The 17,592-nt window shown below is 36.7% G+C and overlaps 1 protein-coding gene across 1 annotated transcript in view; it reads right to left on the minus strand.

The window, feature by feature from the left end:
• Window positions 1–6,037: 6,037 nt before the first annotated feature.
• The window catches only part of SHOC1 (shortage in chiasmata 1), an 80,328-nt gene continuing 68,773 nt past the window's right edge, over window positions 6,038–17,592 (minus strand). The window contains exons 25-28 of the mRNA XM_077769794.1: window positions 14,124–14,255; window positions 12,229–12,378; window positions 10,079–11,042; window positions 6,038–6,207 (exon numbers count right to left, since the gene is read on the minus strand). Coding sequence (XP_077625920.1) covers window positions 6,107–6,207; window positions 10,079–11,042; window positions 12,229–12,378; window positions 14,124–14,255 — 1,347 coding nt within the window. The 3' untranslated portion in view covers window positions 6,038–6,106. The remainder of the gene's footprint in view (window positions 6,208–10,078; window positions 11,043–12,228; window positions 12,379–14,123; window positions 14,256–17,592) is intronic.

The raw sequence follows: 17,592 nt of genomic DNA on the forward strand, positions 1-17,592 counted from the left end.
TCTCAAAAAATAAATACGTTAAAAAAATTTTTTTAATTAAAAATATTGCATTATATACTTAAAAATTTACTATGGGAGTAGATGTTTTTAAAACATTTTTATTTTAGAGAGAGAGCAAGAGTATGAGTGGTGGAGAGGGGCAGAGGGAGGAGGGAGAGAGAGAAAGAGAGAGAAAATCTCAAGCAAGCCCTATACTCAGCATGGAGCCCAGTGCTGAGCTCAATCCCAGGACCCTGGGACCCTGACCTGAGCTGAAATCAAGAGTCAGATGCTCAACCACTTGAGCCACCTAGGCACCCCTAGAGGGTAGATCTTATGCTAGGTGTTCTTACCACAAAAAATAAAAATAATAAATAATAAAAAATAAATAAAAACAGGGTAGAAGGAAACTTCTGGGAGTGATGGGTAAGTTTATGGCATAGACCGTGATAACGGTCTCAGAAGTGTATACTTCCCCCCAACCTCATTAAGTTGTATACATTATTATGTACAGCATTTTGTACGTAAAATATATATATATGTTTTTTCTTGATTCCAATTTTTCCTTTGGCAAGAACTTGATAAGATAATACAAGAAACCATAGATGTCTCACTTATGAATATAGCTTTGTGTCCTAAATATTAGCAAATCAAATTCTTTTTTTAAATATTTACTTATTGTTGAGAGAGAGAGACACAGAGAGTGAGTGGGGGAGGGTCAGAGAGAGAGGGAAGCACAGAATCCGAAGCAGGCTCCAGGCTCTGAACTGTCAGCACTGAGCCTGACCTGGGACTCCAACCCACAAACTATGAGGTCATGACCTGAGCTGAATGAAGTCGTCCCGCTTAGCCTACTAAGCCACCCAGGCGTCCCATTAGCAAATCAAATTCAATAGTATATCAAGAGAAGATACAATCTGACAAAGCTAGTTCAATATAAGGAAATATGTCAATGTAATTCATTAAATGAATGGTTTAAAGAAGAGAATCTATGCCAACAAGTCATTTGACAAAATTCAATGCCTGTTCTGAGTAAGAACTAAGTGGCTTAGTGAAACAGGAAGAAGAAAGATGATAAAGATTTTGTCAGAAGCAGTAGCAAATTTCATACTATGTGGTGAAATGTGGAAGCATTCAGCATGTTAGGAACAAAACAAGGATACTTTTTTAAAAATGTTTTATTTATTTTGAGAGAGAGCAGGGGAAGGGCAGAGAGAGAGGAAGAGAGAAAATCCCAAGCAGGCTCTGTGTTGTCAGTGCAGAGCCCAACATGGGGCTTGATCTCACAAAGAGTGAAATCATGACCTGAGCTGAAATCAAGAGTCAGATGTTTAACCAAGTAAGCCATCCAGGAACCCCAAGACAAGGATACTTTTTATTACCATTATAGGTAAGCATTGCTTTAGAGGTCCTAGCTAATGCAGTGAGATGAAAAAATGAAATGGGGTAAACATTTAAGAATATTTATGGATTATATACAATTGTACACTTTGAAAACTTATGAGGATATAGGAAAATAAATACTTGAATTTGTGATAGAATTTGAGGGGCTGGCTGCATACAAGGTATATGTAGAAGAATTAAAAGCATTTTCTACACAGGCAATAGTAAAAATGGAAATGGATATTATATCCCATTTTGACTTTAAGTACAAATCTATAAAAAATACTTAAGAGTACACTTAACAGGGGCGCCTGGGTGGCTTAGTCGGTTGAGCGTCCGACTTTCGCTCAGGTCATGATCTCGCGGTTCGCGGGTTCGAGCCCCGCGTCGGGCTCTGTGCTGACTGCCAGCTCAGAGCCTGGGGCCTGTTTCAGTCTGTGACTCCCTCTCTCTCTGACCCTCCCCTGCTCACGCTGTCTCTCTCTCTCTCCTAGAAATAAATAAAACATTAAAAAAAAAAAAAAGAGTACATTTAACAAAGTGCAAGAGTCATAAAGAAAAGGTTTTATTAACAGGGTCTAAAATTTGGGGATATTAAAACAATTCCATTAAAATGCAATCTTACTGGGGTGCCTGGGTGGCTCAGTCAGTTAAACGTCCAACTTCGGTTCAGGTCATGATCTCACGGTTCGTGGGTTTGAGCCCCACACCAGGTTCTGTGCTGACAGCTTGGAGCCTGGAGCCTGTTTCAGATTCTGTGTCTCCCTCTCTCTCTGCACCTCCCCCCACTTGTGCTGTGTCTCTCTCTGTCTCAAAATTAAATAAAACCAAAAAAATATTTTTTTAATAAAATGCAATCTTACTAAAACTCATATATAAATTTAGTGGAATTCCTATTTAATTTTTTGAAGGGAAATTGGTTAAAATATCAAAAAGTTCATATGGAAAATGAAGTGTCCAAGAATAGTTTTTAAAACTCGTGTGTGTGTGTGTGTGTGTGTGTGTGTGTAAAACATGAAACTTGCTTTGAGATGCTGAATCAAAACAATATGATTTTTAAAAAGTTAAAAAGAAAATAATATTGTGGGATAGGAATGGGCAAGAGCTCGGTAATAGATTTTTTGTCTATTCAGTAGGAAAGTATGGTTTACTTAATAAATGGTGCTGGCATTACTGGCCATCCATTTGGAAGAAAATAAAAGTGGGCTTGTATTATGTTTTAAAAAATCCACATAGATTAAATAAAGGTAATACAAAAACATTACAAGAAAAATTAGGGGAGTAGTTATATAACTAGGGTAAAAGAGGTCTTTCTAAGCAAGGCAGGAAACCCGGGGGGGGGGAAACGATATGTATACTTGACTATATAAAATTTAAATAACGAACTTAAATAAACAAGCAATTCAATTTAAATAAGTATTAAGTTTAAAACTCTTATGTGATAACATCATAAGAAACTGAGTAAAACAGCAAAATACAGAAAAGCGTGTACACTTTCAGTCTTCATTTTGGATTGCTCGTTTGCACCACCCACCACTGCACCCCAGCCTACCAACCCAGGCTGCTCTATTTATTGAAATTGTTGGATCCCTTGTTTGAGGGCCAGCTTATTATTTGGGGAGGATAATCAAGCTATGACTGAGAGGCAAGGCATGCATCACCCTGATGTTGATTCCCATTTGTACCGAGTCTCAGTGGCAAGGGAAGGAGTTATCTATGTTCATACACAGTTGGAAGGGACAGCTGATATTCTGGTGAGGCCTATACAGTTAGTGCTGGACCTAGAATCTTGGAATAGGGTGGTTCAAAAGCCCTCAAAAGTGAGCAGCGTTATCACCAGCAATGGATCTAACAGCAAGTAAGTCTCTTTAGAAGATGAAAAACCTCACAGGGAAATACTCTCTGAGAAAAAAATCAAAGTTTCCATTGCAAGAGCCAACATGAGAAGGTGGGGTTGTTCCAAACAATTCCATGTAATAGGGTATTTGGGAGAGAATCTTGGAGGCTGGACTGACACTTTTGCCCAAAGGAAGACTCATACTTCCACTCCATTTGGTAGGGAAGCAGGGAAGTAGGTGTTGATAGTCTAGCCTCAAGGTTTGCCTCAGTCTATGGCCTATGAAGAAACCCCTCTCCTTTGGAAGCTGATTAAAGGCAGGATAAAAGAGATCTGCAAGCTGAGAAACCAGCCTTACCTTAGTTTAGAAGCAATCCTGCCAAAACTTTAAGAAAATAGAACAGAAATTCTAATTAGATTTCCAGAAATAGTTTCTCTTTAAAGTCTCCACTCCCTACATACCCAAGCAAAACCAAACATCCTATAAATAAAAGTGTAATAGAAAGAAGAGAGTAGTGGGAAGAAAGTAAGAGGTGGTGTTAAGCTTGTTCCAAGAAGGAGGATGTGATGGGGCACCTGGATGGCTCAATCAGTTAAGTGGCTGACTTCGGCTCAGGTCCTCATCATGTGGTTTGTGAGGTAGAGCCCTGCATGGGGACCTGTGCTGACAGCTTGGAGCCTGGATCCTGGAGCCTGCTTCGGATTCTGTGTCTCCCTCTCTCTCTGCCCCTCCATGTCCCATGCTCTGTCTCTCAAAAATAAACACTGAAAAAAAATGAGGACGTGATTAATAATATCAGATATGGAAGAGAGGTCAAGTAAGGTGATGTCTGAGTGTCTCTTGGATCTAAGAAGATAGAGGTCAATGTTGGTAGTAACAGGGTGACAGTTTGAGAAAGGCAGGACCGAGACAGTATGCTTGTGGTCTTCAAACATTTTTGCTGGTGTACCACCTATAATAATGTCAAAAACCCATTACCTCTATTTTAGAGATGACATATAAAAGTTTTATTATAACTTTGAATAGTTTGCAAAGAATAGAACTTTATTAGAAATTCTGACACTTTAAAATTATTACATCTTTAAAAAATATATTCAATGGAATATAAATACCATAGTAATTAGAAACCTACAATCATCCATTAAAAAATACACAAGGGCACCTTGGTGGGTCAGTCAGTTAAGTGTCCAACTCTTGATTTCAGTTTAGGTCATGATCTCATGGTTTTTGAAATTGAGCCCTGCATAGAGCTCTCTGCTGATAGCACTGAGTCTGCTTGGGATTCTCTATCCCTCTCTCTCTCTGCCCATCCCCGGCTTGTGGGCACACACACTCTCGTCTCAAAATAAACAAGTAAACTATATATACAAACTATATTCCAAAAATATTGTACTAACAATATAGGAAAATATTCTTTCTCTGATATGCTCACACTGAATATTACTAATTTTTAAAAATCTTGCCGATCTGATAGGTGTTCTATTTTCCTTTGCATTTGCCTAATGAGTAATGAAGCTACATATTGTTCCAAATGTTTGCTGGTTATTTTTGTTTCTTTGTAATATCTATTCATATATTTTGTCCACTCTTCTATTAGGTTGTCTTTTTTCCTATCAATTTGTAGGATTCTTTGTGTATTAGGAATGTAATTCTTTTTTTCTTTATGTAGGTAGCAAATATTTTCTTAGTAATTTAAAATTTTTGTTTATGAAGGCAACAGTTTATTTTAAAAAATTGTTTTAATGTTTATTTTTGAGAGAGAAAGAGCAAGTATGAGCAGGGAGGGAGCAGAGAGAAAGGGGGACAGAGGATCTGAAGTGGGCTCTGTGATGACAACAGAGAGCCCAATGTGGGGCTCTAACTCACGTGAGATCATGACCTGAGCCAAAGTTGTCCATTTAACCCACGGAATCACCCAAGTGCCCCTGAAGGCAACAAATGGAAAGTTCTCTAACATTAACTTTGCCCCAGATTTTAACTTTCTTGGTGATGTATGGTTGACTCTGGTGATCTTAACTTCTTGACTTAAAGGGTCAGACTGAAATGGAGGCTCATTTAAAAGGTTTGCTGGGAGAAAGGTGGGAAGCAGGGTGCCCTTCAGAAGACAACTAAACATCTCTTTTATAAATATACTAAAATGGGGGCGCCTGGGTGGCTTAGTCGGTTAAGCGTCCGACTTTCGCTTAGGTCATGATCTCGCGGTTCGTGGGTTCGAGCCCCGCGTCGGGCTCTGTGCTGACTGCCGGCTCGGAGCCTGGAGCCTGTTTCAGTCTGTGACTCCCTCTCTCTCTGACCCTCCCCTGCTCACGCTGTCTCTCTCTCTCTCTCTCCTAGAAGTAAATAAAACATAAAAAAAAAATTTAGAGCAATAGTTACAATATACATTTTTAGAGCAATAGCAATATATACATTTTAGTATATTTTTTTATTTTTTTTAATGTTTTATTTACTTCTAGGAGAGAGAGAGAGAGAGACAGCGTGAGCAGGGGAGGGTCAGAGAGAGAGGGAGTCACAGACTGAAACAGGCTCCAGGCTCCGAGCCGGCAGTCAGCACAGAGCCCGACGCGGGGCTCGAACCCACGAACCGCGAGATCATGACCTAAGCGAAAGTCGGACGCTTAACCGACTAAGCCACCCAGGCGCCCCTGTAACTATTGCTCTAGAAGGCTTGCAATGTTTGGGTGAATCTGGAAGATATATGGATCTTATGACAATTATGCTAATTAGAATATTTACTTACAAAGACGCAAACTATAAGCAGAATATATATTTTGAAAATTTAATATGGAAACATCAAGAATATCTAACAATTGCATTTTCTTTAATGAATGAGCAAATCTAAATCATTTTGTTACTGTATTTTCACCAAAAACAAAGGAATGTGGCACAGAACACTATCCTTTCTTTCAAAAAAACCTCAGACGAGTTTGTCCATCAACTCTACCAGGGACTTTTTCATACACTAGACGCCGTTTTTTGAATTGTGGTAGTTGTGAGCACGTGAAATCTGTTAAGAGGAGAAGAAAGAAGACCATTTTATTTCTGACAATAATAAAATGTAGCTATTTTTTCTAGCTACTCAAGTGCATCCTATCTCTTCATCTATCTATAAAGTGTTAAAATTTCCAAACTGAGACAAAATGACTATAAAAATTACCTCAGCATAAATGCACCTGTACCTAATGGCCCAATACTAATTAGTGTCATGTACACACATATTGTATACTCATGCTTTGCACAAATCATTAAATCTCCTTGGATTTAAGACTCTTTTCATTTAAGTTTTCCCTCATTAAGCCTATTCCTTAACTCAAATCTGTAACATAGAATTTATCCTGAGGTCTGATATATGATAGGTGGTGATCATATATGGACTCACCTTCTATGACTGTATTATACATGACATATTAGCCTGAACTATCCTTGGTTTGGATATTTACAGAGGTCAATTGATTAAATTGGTAAGAAGTAGGCTGAAATATTTAAAACTGTTTTAGTAATTATTCCTGGGGATACAATCTCATAACTACAAGAGCTGGATGCCATTATAAGCAGATTTAAAAAGCAATGTAGTAGGTAATTGTATCATAGAGATCATAAACACACATCTGTAAGACAAATGGATAAGTATCCAATGGCTTTGGATAAATTGTCTAGGACTTCATTAATATCAATTCTAAAAGTGTTACATCTTAAACAGTGGTAGGTAATGATATGCTATGGTAAACCACAGTAAAAATGTCAAAAGTTTCCATAGTGATAATGATACTAGTATCAAAGATTCATGTGAACTATCTGAATAAAATTATTTTATGTAAGAAATTTGAAAGTGGAAAAACATTTCTAAACTGCCATTATTTATCTAATATATGATTTTAAAATATATAACTAAGTTAATTAAAATGTAGGTAGACATTTTACTATTCCATCCATATCCCTAAAAGCTTAAATATTAAAGTTATTAGAGGGGTGCCTGAGTGGCTAGGTTGGTTGTGTCCGACTTCGGCTCAAGTCATGATCCCACGGTTCACCAGTTCAAGCCCAGCATCGGGCTCTGTGCTGACAGCTCAGAGCCTGGAGCCTGCTTCAGATTCTGTGTTTCCCTCTGTCTCTCTGCCCTTTTCTCACTTGTACTCTGTCTGTCTGTCTCTCTCTCTCTCAGAAATAAATAAAACATTAAAAAAGTTATTAGAAATAAAGTTCTAAGATCTCATTGAGAAAATGGGAGGATTATCTTATACATTGGGATGTCCTATGTTTAAGAACATCTAGTAATTCACATACTTGGTTTGGTCCAGGATGGAAAAAAAAAACGGAATTTTCATTCAGTTCATTTATGAAGCTAGAATAAACTTCATGTCAGAATGTGACAGAGCACAAATAAAGAACACAACAGGTTAATTGAATTTTGAATGTAGATATGAAAATAATAAATATTAGCAACCATATTCAACAGCATATTAAAAGAATCACTCTTGAAAAGCCAATTAAGTTTATCACAGAATGACAAGGATTATCTAATATTAGTAAACCTGTTAATATAATCATTGACATTAATGGGTCAGTGGAGAAAACATGTGTGATTTTCCCCAATAGGTGCCCAAAAAAAGTCTAGATAAAATTCAGCATCTGTTACTCACAAAAGTTCTTACAAAACTAGAGAGACAATACTTCTCATTAAAATTAGGAACAAAACAGATTATGACTATTAAACAGGACCAAATCCAAGTGTTCTGAATCCTGAGGCTTATACAGTTGACCCTTGAACAATGTGGGTGTTAGGGAGGCTGACTGCCCCCAGGCTCCCCTAAAAATCTATACATAACTCTTAAAATACTTTATTTTTTAAATTTACTTCAGAGAGAGCATAAACAGGGGAGAAGGGCATAGCAGAGGGAGAGAGAGAGAATGTTAAGCAGGCTCCATGTTCAGTGTGGAGACCGATGCAGGGTTTGATTCTACAACCCTGGGATCAACACCTGAGCTGAAATCAAGAGTCGAATGCTCAATCACCCAGGAGTTGCTGTAACTTTTTAAAAAAAGTAATCTCTGTCCTGATATGGGGTGCAAACTCATGACTGTGAGTGAGATCAAGAGTCACATGCTCTACTAACTGAGCTTTTTGATTCCCCCCGAACTTAACTACTAATACCCTATTGTTGACTGGAAACCTTACTGATAACATAAACGGTCAATTAACACATATTTTGTATGTTATATGTATCATGTACTGTATTCTTACAATCAAGTAAGCTAGAGAAAAGAAAATGTTAAGAAAATCAAAGGGAAGAAAAAATACATTTACAGTATCATACTGTATTTAACGAAAAAAAATCCATGTATAAGTGGACCCATGCAGTTCAAACCTGTGTTGTTCAAGGGTCAACTGTACAAGTTGGGAGGTTCTCTTTTATTTTATTATTTATATTTATATTTATTATTTACTTATGTATTGTAGCTGGAGGTATATTTTATTTATTTATTTCTATTATTATTTTTTAATTCCAGTATAGTTAACATACAGTGTTATATTAGTTATATTAGTTATATTAGTGTACAATATAGTGACTCAACATATATATTGCTGAGTGCTCATCACAACAAGTGTACTCTTAAGCCCTATCACCGATCTCACCCATTCCCGTACCACCTCCCCTCTGGTAACCATCAGTTTGTTCTCCATAGTTAAGAGTCTGCTGTTTGGGTTGTTTCTTTTTTTTCTTTGTTCGTTTGTTTTGTTTCTTAAATTCCTTGTTATGGGTGAGACCACATGATATTTGGGGAGGTCCTGTTTTAACAAAACAAAGAATACAAGATTTTCTGGGCCCCTTTCAAGTCTCGCAAAAGGGCCTATCCAAAAAAGGAATTTTGAATCTTGGGCTTCTCCTTTTATTATTATTTTTTCCCCATCATAGTAAGGCCATGTCTGCATGGCCATTAGAACTTAATATTTTGTTTTAGATGTTCAGACCACTGTAATAGGAAATGACACAGAAAGCAAAGGTACAATAGGTATAATTACCAGAAAAAAGAAAATAAAATTGTCCTTTTAAAAAATGATAGAATTAAATGTTCAGAAATATCCATTGTAAAACAGAGATAATAGTAGTATCTATTTGATAAGATTGTCAGAATTCAATAATCCACCGGGGCGCCTGGGTGGCTCAGTTGGTTAAGCGTCCGACTTCTGCTCAGGTCATGATCTCACAGTTCATGGGTTTGAGCCCCACGTCGGGCTCTGTGTTGACAGCAAGCTCGGAGCCTGGAGTCTGCTTCGGATTCTGTGTCTCCCTCTCTCTCTGACCTTCCCCTGCTCACACTGTCTGTCTGTCTGTCTCTCTCAAAAATAAATAAATTCACTTGTTCTGTGTTTACTTTTAATTTCTTTATTATTATTTTTTTTTCCTATCAGTGATTGCACTCAGGGGATTGACAGACTCAAGTTATTACTGCAATTTATTTTAACTCTTTTTTTAAAGTTTATTCATTTACTTTGAAGGAATGAGAGTGATGGGGGAGGGGCAGAGAAAGGGACAGAGAATCATACAAGGCTCTGCACTGACGGTGCCACACGGGGCTTGAACTCACAACCATGAGATCATGACCTGAGCCTAAGTCAGATGCTTAACTGACTGAACCATCCAGGCACAATTAATGCTTAGCTCTTCTAAAGCTACAAGAATCTGACATATTTTGTTTGCATTTATTTTCTTAGATGTCTATAATTAGGATTTTGATTTTCCTTTTGACCCCAAAGTTAGTGAAGGTTCTTTAAGTATAGTAATCCAAACAAACAAAAATTCTTTTTTAGTTTAGAGATGGTTCTATCTTTTAAAGTTACATTTGCCAATAGTTTTATTAACTTTAGATAGTGTTACCTGGTAATGATTTTTTGTCTCCTGAGTTAGATGAGGATTCAGAGTGCCGTTTCTGTCCTAAACATTTCCCAGCTCTTTGGTGGAAATAAAGACTGGTGAATTCTTTTTGATTTACATTAGGATCCGAAGTGCAAAATAAGTCCAAACTGGGGACAGATGGTAATTCTCTGCAGAAAGTCTTTTTAGTCCCAGCATTTGAACTTTGATGAAGGAAGCTTTCTAACTCATCCGATAGACATTTCTGCTGATTAGCAAGTAAATTATCTTTCTGAGAGTACCATTTGTCACATGTAGTCTGCTCTTCACCATATTCTAAGTTGTATGAGTGATTCTGTTGTTCCCATACATTTTTCTTGAAGCTCCATGGAAGACGAGATTGCGAGCCTTCTAGTGAAAAGTTAGGGGTATATACTTCTTTATTTATATGTCTTTTTGCAACATGTGTTCCCTTTTTCTGATTATTTATAAAACCAGGGACAACTTTCTTCTGAGTATCAATTGGCGATATTATATTTTCACAGTTCATTTGTGTCAGATCCAAAGAAAAACCATCTGACTCTGAATCATTCCAGTTTTGAAAGGAATTACCAGCCATGTTCCTTGATTCTGTATTAATCAGGAAACGATTATGTACTATGTTAAGGTTACAACTGGAGTCTCTCCAGTAGCTGGCCTGATTATAAGAATTCACAGGTGATAAAATGCATGGCTTTCCTCTGAGTTCCGTAAGGGAAGAGTTATAGTTTGAAGTGATGTTTGTGTCTTTGTGTACTGTGGCTCCTATGTCTGAATACTGGTAATATTCATTAGGTTCTTGAAAGACAGAGTTTGAAGAGCCAGAAGCTGAACTCTGGGAGGTAAAGGTACTAGCCTGATTCCCATTTTCCTGAGGTGATGGAATTTGAGGTGATTTTGTTATGGAAGAAGAACTAATCTTGAATAAGGAAGTGATGCTACAAAAATGCTAAAAAATTTTTAAAAATTAATATAATACAAATGCAATATACACATCAGTCAAGTAAATATAAATAAGAGTGCTTATCTATATGGAAAGAAAGCAAAATATAAATAAGTAGGGTGTTAACAGTGATCCATGTAATAAGAACATAACATAATTAGGTTCCATTAAAAGAAAAACTTATGGTTTGTATCTATTTTCTAATGATTTGTAATAGAATTTTTAGTTACACAAATTATACATGAATGCCATTTACTTGATAAAAAAATTAGAATTTTTACCAATAAGCCTAAAGTTCTCTCTACTACTAAAATGAAGGGCATCAGGATTGTTTGGAAGAGATCATATAAACACATATGAATAGAGTATGTGACCGCATGTTTGTGGGCACAATAACATTTCAAAATAATTTAAAGTGTGGTAAATGGACTGTACTGAATTATCTATAAAGATAGGTTTAAATGTATAATGTGATTGACAGCCAATAAAAATTCTATAAGAAATTTAGTTCAAGTAAATTATTTTTTTTAAGTTTTTTAACTTTATTTTTGAGAGAGAGAGCAAGCGAGCCCACACACACACACACACACACACACACACACACACACACACACNACACACACACACACACGTGCACACAAGCAGGGGAGGGGTAGAGAGAGAGGGAGACACAGAATCTGAAGCAGGCTCCAGGCTCTGCTGTCAGCACAGATGAAGGGCTCAAACTCGTGAACCGCAAAGTTAAAGGCTTAACTGATTGAGCCACTCAGGTGTCCCTCAAGTAAATTATTTCTTTGCTATGTGAAGTCCAAAACAATTAAACTTGGATACCTCCATTTTGAAAATGCTTATGGTAAAAATCAGTACTCAAATGGAAAGGAAATAAACTCATATAAGAATATGGAATTCAAGGGGTGCCTGGGTGACTCAGTTGGTTAAGCAGCCAACTTCAGCTCAGGTCATGATCTCATGGTTTGTGGGTTCAAGCCCCACATCAAGCTCTGTGCTGACATCTTGGAGCCTGGAGCCTGCTTCAGATTCTCTCTCTCTCTCTCTCTCTCTCTCTCTCTCTCTCTTTCTGCCTCTCTCCCACTCCTGCTGTCACTCTGTCTCAAAATTAAATAAACATTAAAAAAAAAGAATATGGAATTCTTTTTAATTCTAAAAAGAATATGGAATAGGAATAACTAACCTTTAACACTTTTTCTGGAACTTCAGGTAAAAGTTCCTGAAGTTGACAAAGAGTTGCTAATAATGTCCAGTGCAGTGATGGTCCTTTATTTAACATGAGCTGAGCCACCAATGGGTTAATGCATGGAAAGTCAAGTAAGTACATTTCTTCCTAGAAAAGAGTTTAAAGGAAAAATCAGCCACTGGTCCTTTGAAAATGACCCATTTTATTCTGCTCAATTTAGAAGATTAAAATTTTTGTCATTGTACCTGCCACTCAATTTGAGATGCTGGGGAAAATGTATGGACAGTAGGGAAAGAAACTTCTTTTTCAGCTAGGGTTCACATGCTCTCAGGGGCACTTGAGTGGCTCAGTAGGTTGAGCATCTGACTTCAGTTCAGGTCATGATCTCATGGTTCGTGACTTCTAGCCTAGCATCAGGCTCTCTGCTGATGGAGAAAGCATGATGCCACTTTGGGCATGGAGCCCGCTTTGGATCCTCTGTCTCCCTCTCTCTCTCTGCCCTTCCCCTCCCTCTCAAAAATAAATGAAAACATATGAAAAAAAATTCATCTGCTCTCAGAATTGGGAAAGATCTTAAAGTTCATTCATTTTAATCACTCACCCCAAAAAATTTGTTACAGTTCATCTCCTTCAAATGACAATTGTTTTATATAATGGTAGATTTTCTTTTCTTTTTTTAAAAAAAATGTTTATTTATCTTGAGAGACAGTGAGAGCATGAGTGGAAAACCAGCAGAGAGAGAGGAGAGATTCTCAAGCACGAACCATGAGATCATGACCTAAGCCAAAGACTCCAGTGCTTAACCGACTGAGGTACTAAAAGGTGTGCAGTAGGGGCGCCTGGGCGTCTCAGTCAGCACCTGACTTTGGCTCAGGTCATGATCTCACAATTTGTGGGTTTGAGCCCTGCGTTGGGCTCTGTGCTGTCAGCTAAGAACCTGGAGCCTGCTTCAGATTCTGTGTGTGTGTGTGTGTTTCTCTCTCTGCCCCTCCCCTACTTGTGCCCCCCCAAAATAAATAAATACACTTACAAAAAAAGGTGTGCCATAAAAACTCATACCCCCACCCCATTGCCCCAGTTCTCTCTGGAGATAAGTAATGTTATCATTTCTTGATAACACCATCATTATCTCTTCCAGAGATATTTTATTCATTTACAAACACGCATAAATATTAATTTCCCCTTGTTCACACAAATGGTAGGATACAAGCTCTATGCCACAACTTCATTTTTCATTTAACATATCTTAAAGATTATTCCACGTTGGGGGGAGGGGGGATGGGCATGGAGGAAGGCACTCGGGATGAGCACTGGGTGTTATGTGGAAACTAATTTGACAATAAACTATTTGTAAAAAATAATAATAATAAAAAAGATTATTCCACGTTAGTAAATAAAAAACTCTATTATTCTTTTTTTATGGTTTCATGATTTGAATATATTAAAAAAATAAAGGGAACAGAGGTACAAGGTTGGTATGAGAACTTAGACATAATTATGCTTAAACCAAAGGAATTTCTAAAAATTAACTATTCAATCTTACAAATATTTTACAGCTCTGCTTTCAGTTTTCATTATGTAACTTACTGACAAAGGCAATGATGGAACTTTGCTATTATCATCTTTAGTACTCTTAAATGTGTAAATTTAGGAATTAGAAAATAGTTATGTTTTAAAAACATTAGCCATTGAAAGTTCATTATAAAAAACCTATTACTGTCAAGTTGCAAAATACCCATGACTTTGGAAAATGATCTAAATAAATGTTGTACATTATGGTTACTGCTATATATGCTCATGCAAACATTATAGGACAAAAATATGCAACCAAAAAGAGAATTCAAGTATATGTAGCTTTGCAAATATCTAATTTACATATTTAGGGGATGAACCTTAGATGGTGAAACTTCAAGCCAGGATTTTTCCAACCATTCATGAGGATCTCTCTTCGAGGTCATTAAACTGTGATCAGCAATTTGTCGAACTATCAGTGCAGCCTCTTCCACTCCTGGGACAATTACAAGCTATAATATATTTTCTATATGTTAGATTACAGGAAATATTATGAAGCAAAATATAACTTGCAAAAAAAAAATATATGTTTGTAATTAGAGGGAAAAACCCTGATTTTAATCTTTGAATATAATTTCAGATATAATTTATTAAAATATCTATGTGAAATCCAGTATATTTTATTTGTGAGGCTAAGCAATTTCCTTTCCTTCTTTAAATATGACATCTATTAAGTTTTCCAATTTTTGGAACTAAATTTCTTCCATTTGGCACTTACTAATAAATTTGTTAAAATAATATATTTGGTGTTATATTTCACCATTTTAGGAGCAAAAGTAATTTAAATCTAATAGCGAGTTAAATCTAATAGTTCTCAAAAATAAGAATTTAAAAAATATACTGCAAGATTTTTCAAATAATTTAAAAAAAGGATATTTACAGATGAATTTAATGCTGTATTCAAAAAGAAAAAAGTTTTGATTTAGAGTATTTTGGGAATTGTTCATCCAATATTGGCTTATTTGATACTATGCTGTGTGTACTAAACGTTAAAAAAAATCTTCTTAATATTTCCTACTTTCTGTCTTTCACTTGTGTTTTCCTCCAGGCCCTTCTCTTTCAAAATGCCAGCCTTCTTCTTCTACTTTCACTTCTATTTTTACCTTCATCTTTTAGATTCAGTTGAAGGAAGTATAGTCCATGGGTTAGCAGTTTAATGTGGATAGACAATACTGCCCTCAACAGTCATATCTTAGAAATATAAACACCCTGTCCTGTAGTGAAAATTCAAGAAACAGAGACTGTAGAAACCTCATAAAATAATTATGACAATTTTTTATTTCACAAGAGTAACAAATACAAAACTGTTAGTACATACCTGGGGGAATACATGTATTCTAAAGAAGGATTTTCTTTAAATTATGTTATATAGAGAGTACACAGAAATAACACTGTTTAATTCCAAATTAAATTTTTTTCAGTTTTGGATGTTTTGAGGAGACTTGACACTTTTATATAAATGTATAAAGGCACAAGTTTATGGTGATGGTAATGAATATTACCTCAATTTATTAGAGCAAGGATTCTGGAGCTCATGACTAGACTTTGGGAGATTCAGGAATCCCCTAACATTGTTTTCAAAATTTTGCATATGTGTTTATATATGCATTTTTCTGTTAAAGGAGTTCATAAGACATTTATAGACCTTTTTTTGACATTAGAATAAAGTACAGTCTAACACTACCAGCAGTATTTTCTTTTAGCTTAAGAAAATGTACTTAAACTTCCTCATGCTTCTTTTATGGCTAGGCTCTTCAGATGCCTGAGAAAAAGAATTTTTTAAACCCATAACTGATGTGCTCTAAAAAGCCAAACACTGTGTTACTAAATACAATGAGGTAAAGCAACAATATATTCTAAAATAATATGAATCTAGGGAACCCGTTATGTAATAATGTTATTAAGTCAGAAGAATGGGAGACTTGAGTATTGGTGACATTTTTTAAAGTTTATTTATTTATTGAGAGAGAAAGAGAGAGAGAGAGAGAGAGTGGGAGAAGGGTAGAGAGAGACGGAGAAAGAGAATCCCAAGCAGGCTCCAAGCTGTCCGTGTAGAGCCCAGTGTAGGCTCGAACTCAGTGAGATCTGACCTGAGCTGAAATCAAAAGTCGCACGCTTACTTGACTGCCACTCAGGTGCCCTAGTGACATATTGATAATAGAATAAAAGCAAATTGATACTTTTTCAAATTCCAATGCAAAATTTTTCAAATTCCATGCAAAAACTGACCTACTTTTAAGATCATTATGTAAAACTTGAGAAGTTTTTGGAATAGTTAAATCCAGGTAGGAACAGACTTTTGTTTGAAATGGATTGTGGTACTGGTTACAATAGTACTAGGCAGTACTTCCTATTATATCCCTAAATGCCTTCCTTGGTATATGTCCTCTTTGGGCCATGTCACTGTACCTGAATATAATATCACTCATTGGTATCATATAATCCATATATAGAAGAATAAAATGATTTTCTGAAGTATATTTTGCATAGAACTGCTTACCATTAGCTGAAAAGAAAAGAGCCTGGTTAAGTGGTGAAACCACATGGATAAATGAGACAAACCTACATTTGCCATTCACTTATTTAGGCAACTTCTCTAAGAAATTTATTTCAATGTTTAATATGCCTAATAGGATCAAATAGATCATTTGTCTATGTCTATTCAAATAGAAATATGTCTATTTCAAATAGATCATTTGTCAGGGCTGGCTGGCTCCTGGGTGGCTCAGTCAGTTGAGTATCCAACTTCGGCTCAGGTCATGATTTCATGATTCATGGGTTCAAGCTCCACGATGGGCTTAGCTCTGACAATGTGGAGCCTGCTTCAGATTCTGTCTCCCTCTCTTTCTGCCCTTCCCCTGCACAGGCACTCCGTCTCTCTCTCTCAAAAATAAATAAAAATCAAATAGATCATTTGTCAATTATTTTTAATTTAAGATTTTATTTTTTTAAGTAATTTCTATGCCCAAAATGGGGCTCAAACCCACAACCCTGAGATTAAGAGTCACATGCTCCAGGGGCACTTGGGTGTCTCAGTCAGTTAAGTGTCAGACTCTTGATTTTAGCTCAGGTCATGATCTCACGGTTAGTGGGTTTGAGCCCCTCCTTGGGCTCACAGTGTGGAGCCTGTATTCTCCTTCTCTCTCTTTCTCTCTCTGCCCCTCCTCCCCTCACATACACACACTCTCTGTCTCTTAAAATAAATAAATAAACTTTAAAAGAAAAGTCACATGCTCTACCTACTGAGCCAGCCAGGTGCCCCTATTTATTAATTTTCTTAACAGGCTGTGTTTGGATTTAATTTTATTTAGTAGATGTTTGTTGAATATTTTTACTGTATATAAAGTAATGTGCTAGATGTGCTCTTGTACAAGATGTGCTACTTTGCACTGTGCTAGGTACCAGGAATAAGATAACAAATGAACATGTTTCCATTCCTTCAGGAGCTTACAGCCCAGGAAGTGCAATATTCACAGCTGTATTTCAGAAATGTAACTGATATCAATATATATGATGCACTGGAGTAGGACTAGAAATAAGGAGACTAGTCAGGAAGTTGCTTTAAAACTCCAAAGGCCTGGGGTGCCTGGGTGCCTCAATAGGTTGAGCATCCGACTTCAGCTCAAGTCATGATCTCCCAGTCTGTGGGTTCAAGCCCTCGCATCAGGCTCTGTGCTGACAGCTCAGAGCCTGGAGCCTGCTTTGGCTTCTGGGTGTGTGTCTCTCTCTCTGCCCCTCCCCTGCTTGTGCTCTGACTCTCTCTCTCCAAAATAAATATATGTTAAAATT

This window comes from Crocuta crocuta, unplaced genomic scaffold (genome assembly GCF_008692635.1).
Source record: "Crocuta crocuta isolate KB4526 unplaced genomic scaffold, BGI_CrCroc_1.0 scaffold95, whole genome shotgun sequence".
In the NCBI taxonomy this organism is placed as follows: Eukaryota; Metazoa; Chordata; class Mammalia; order Carnivora; family Hyaenidae; genus Crocuta; species Crocuta crocuta.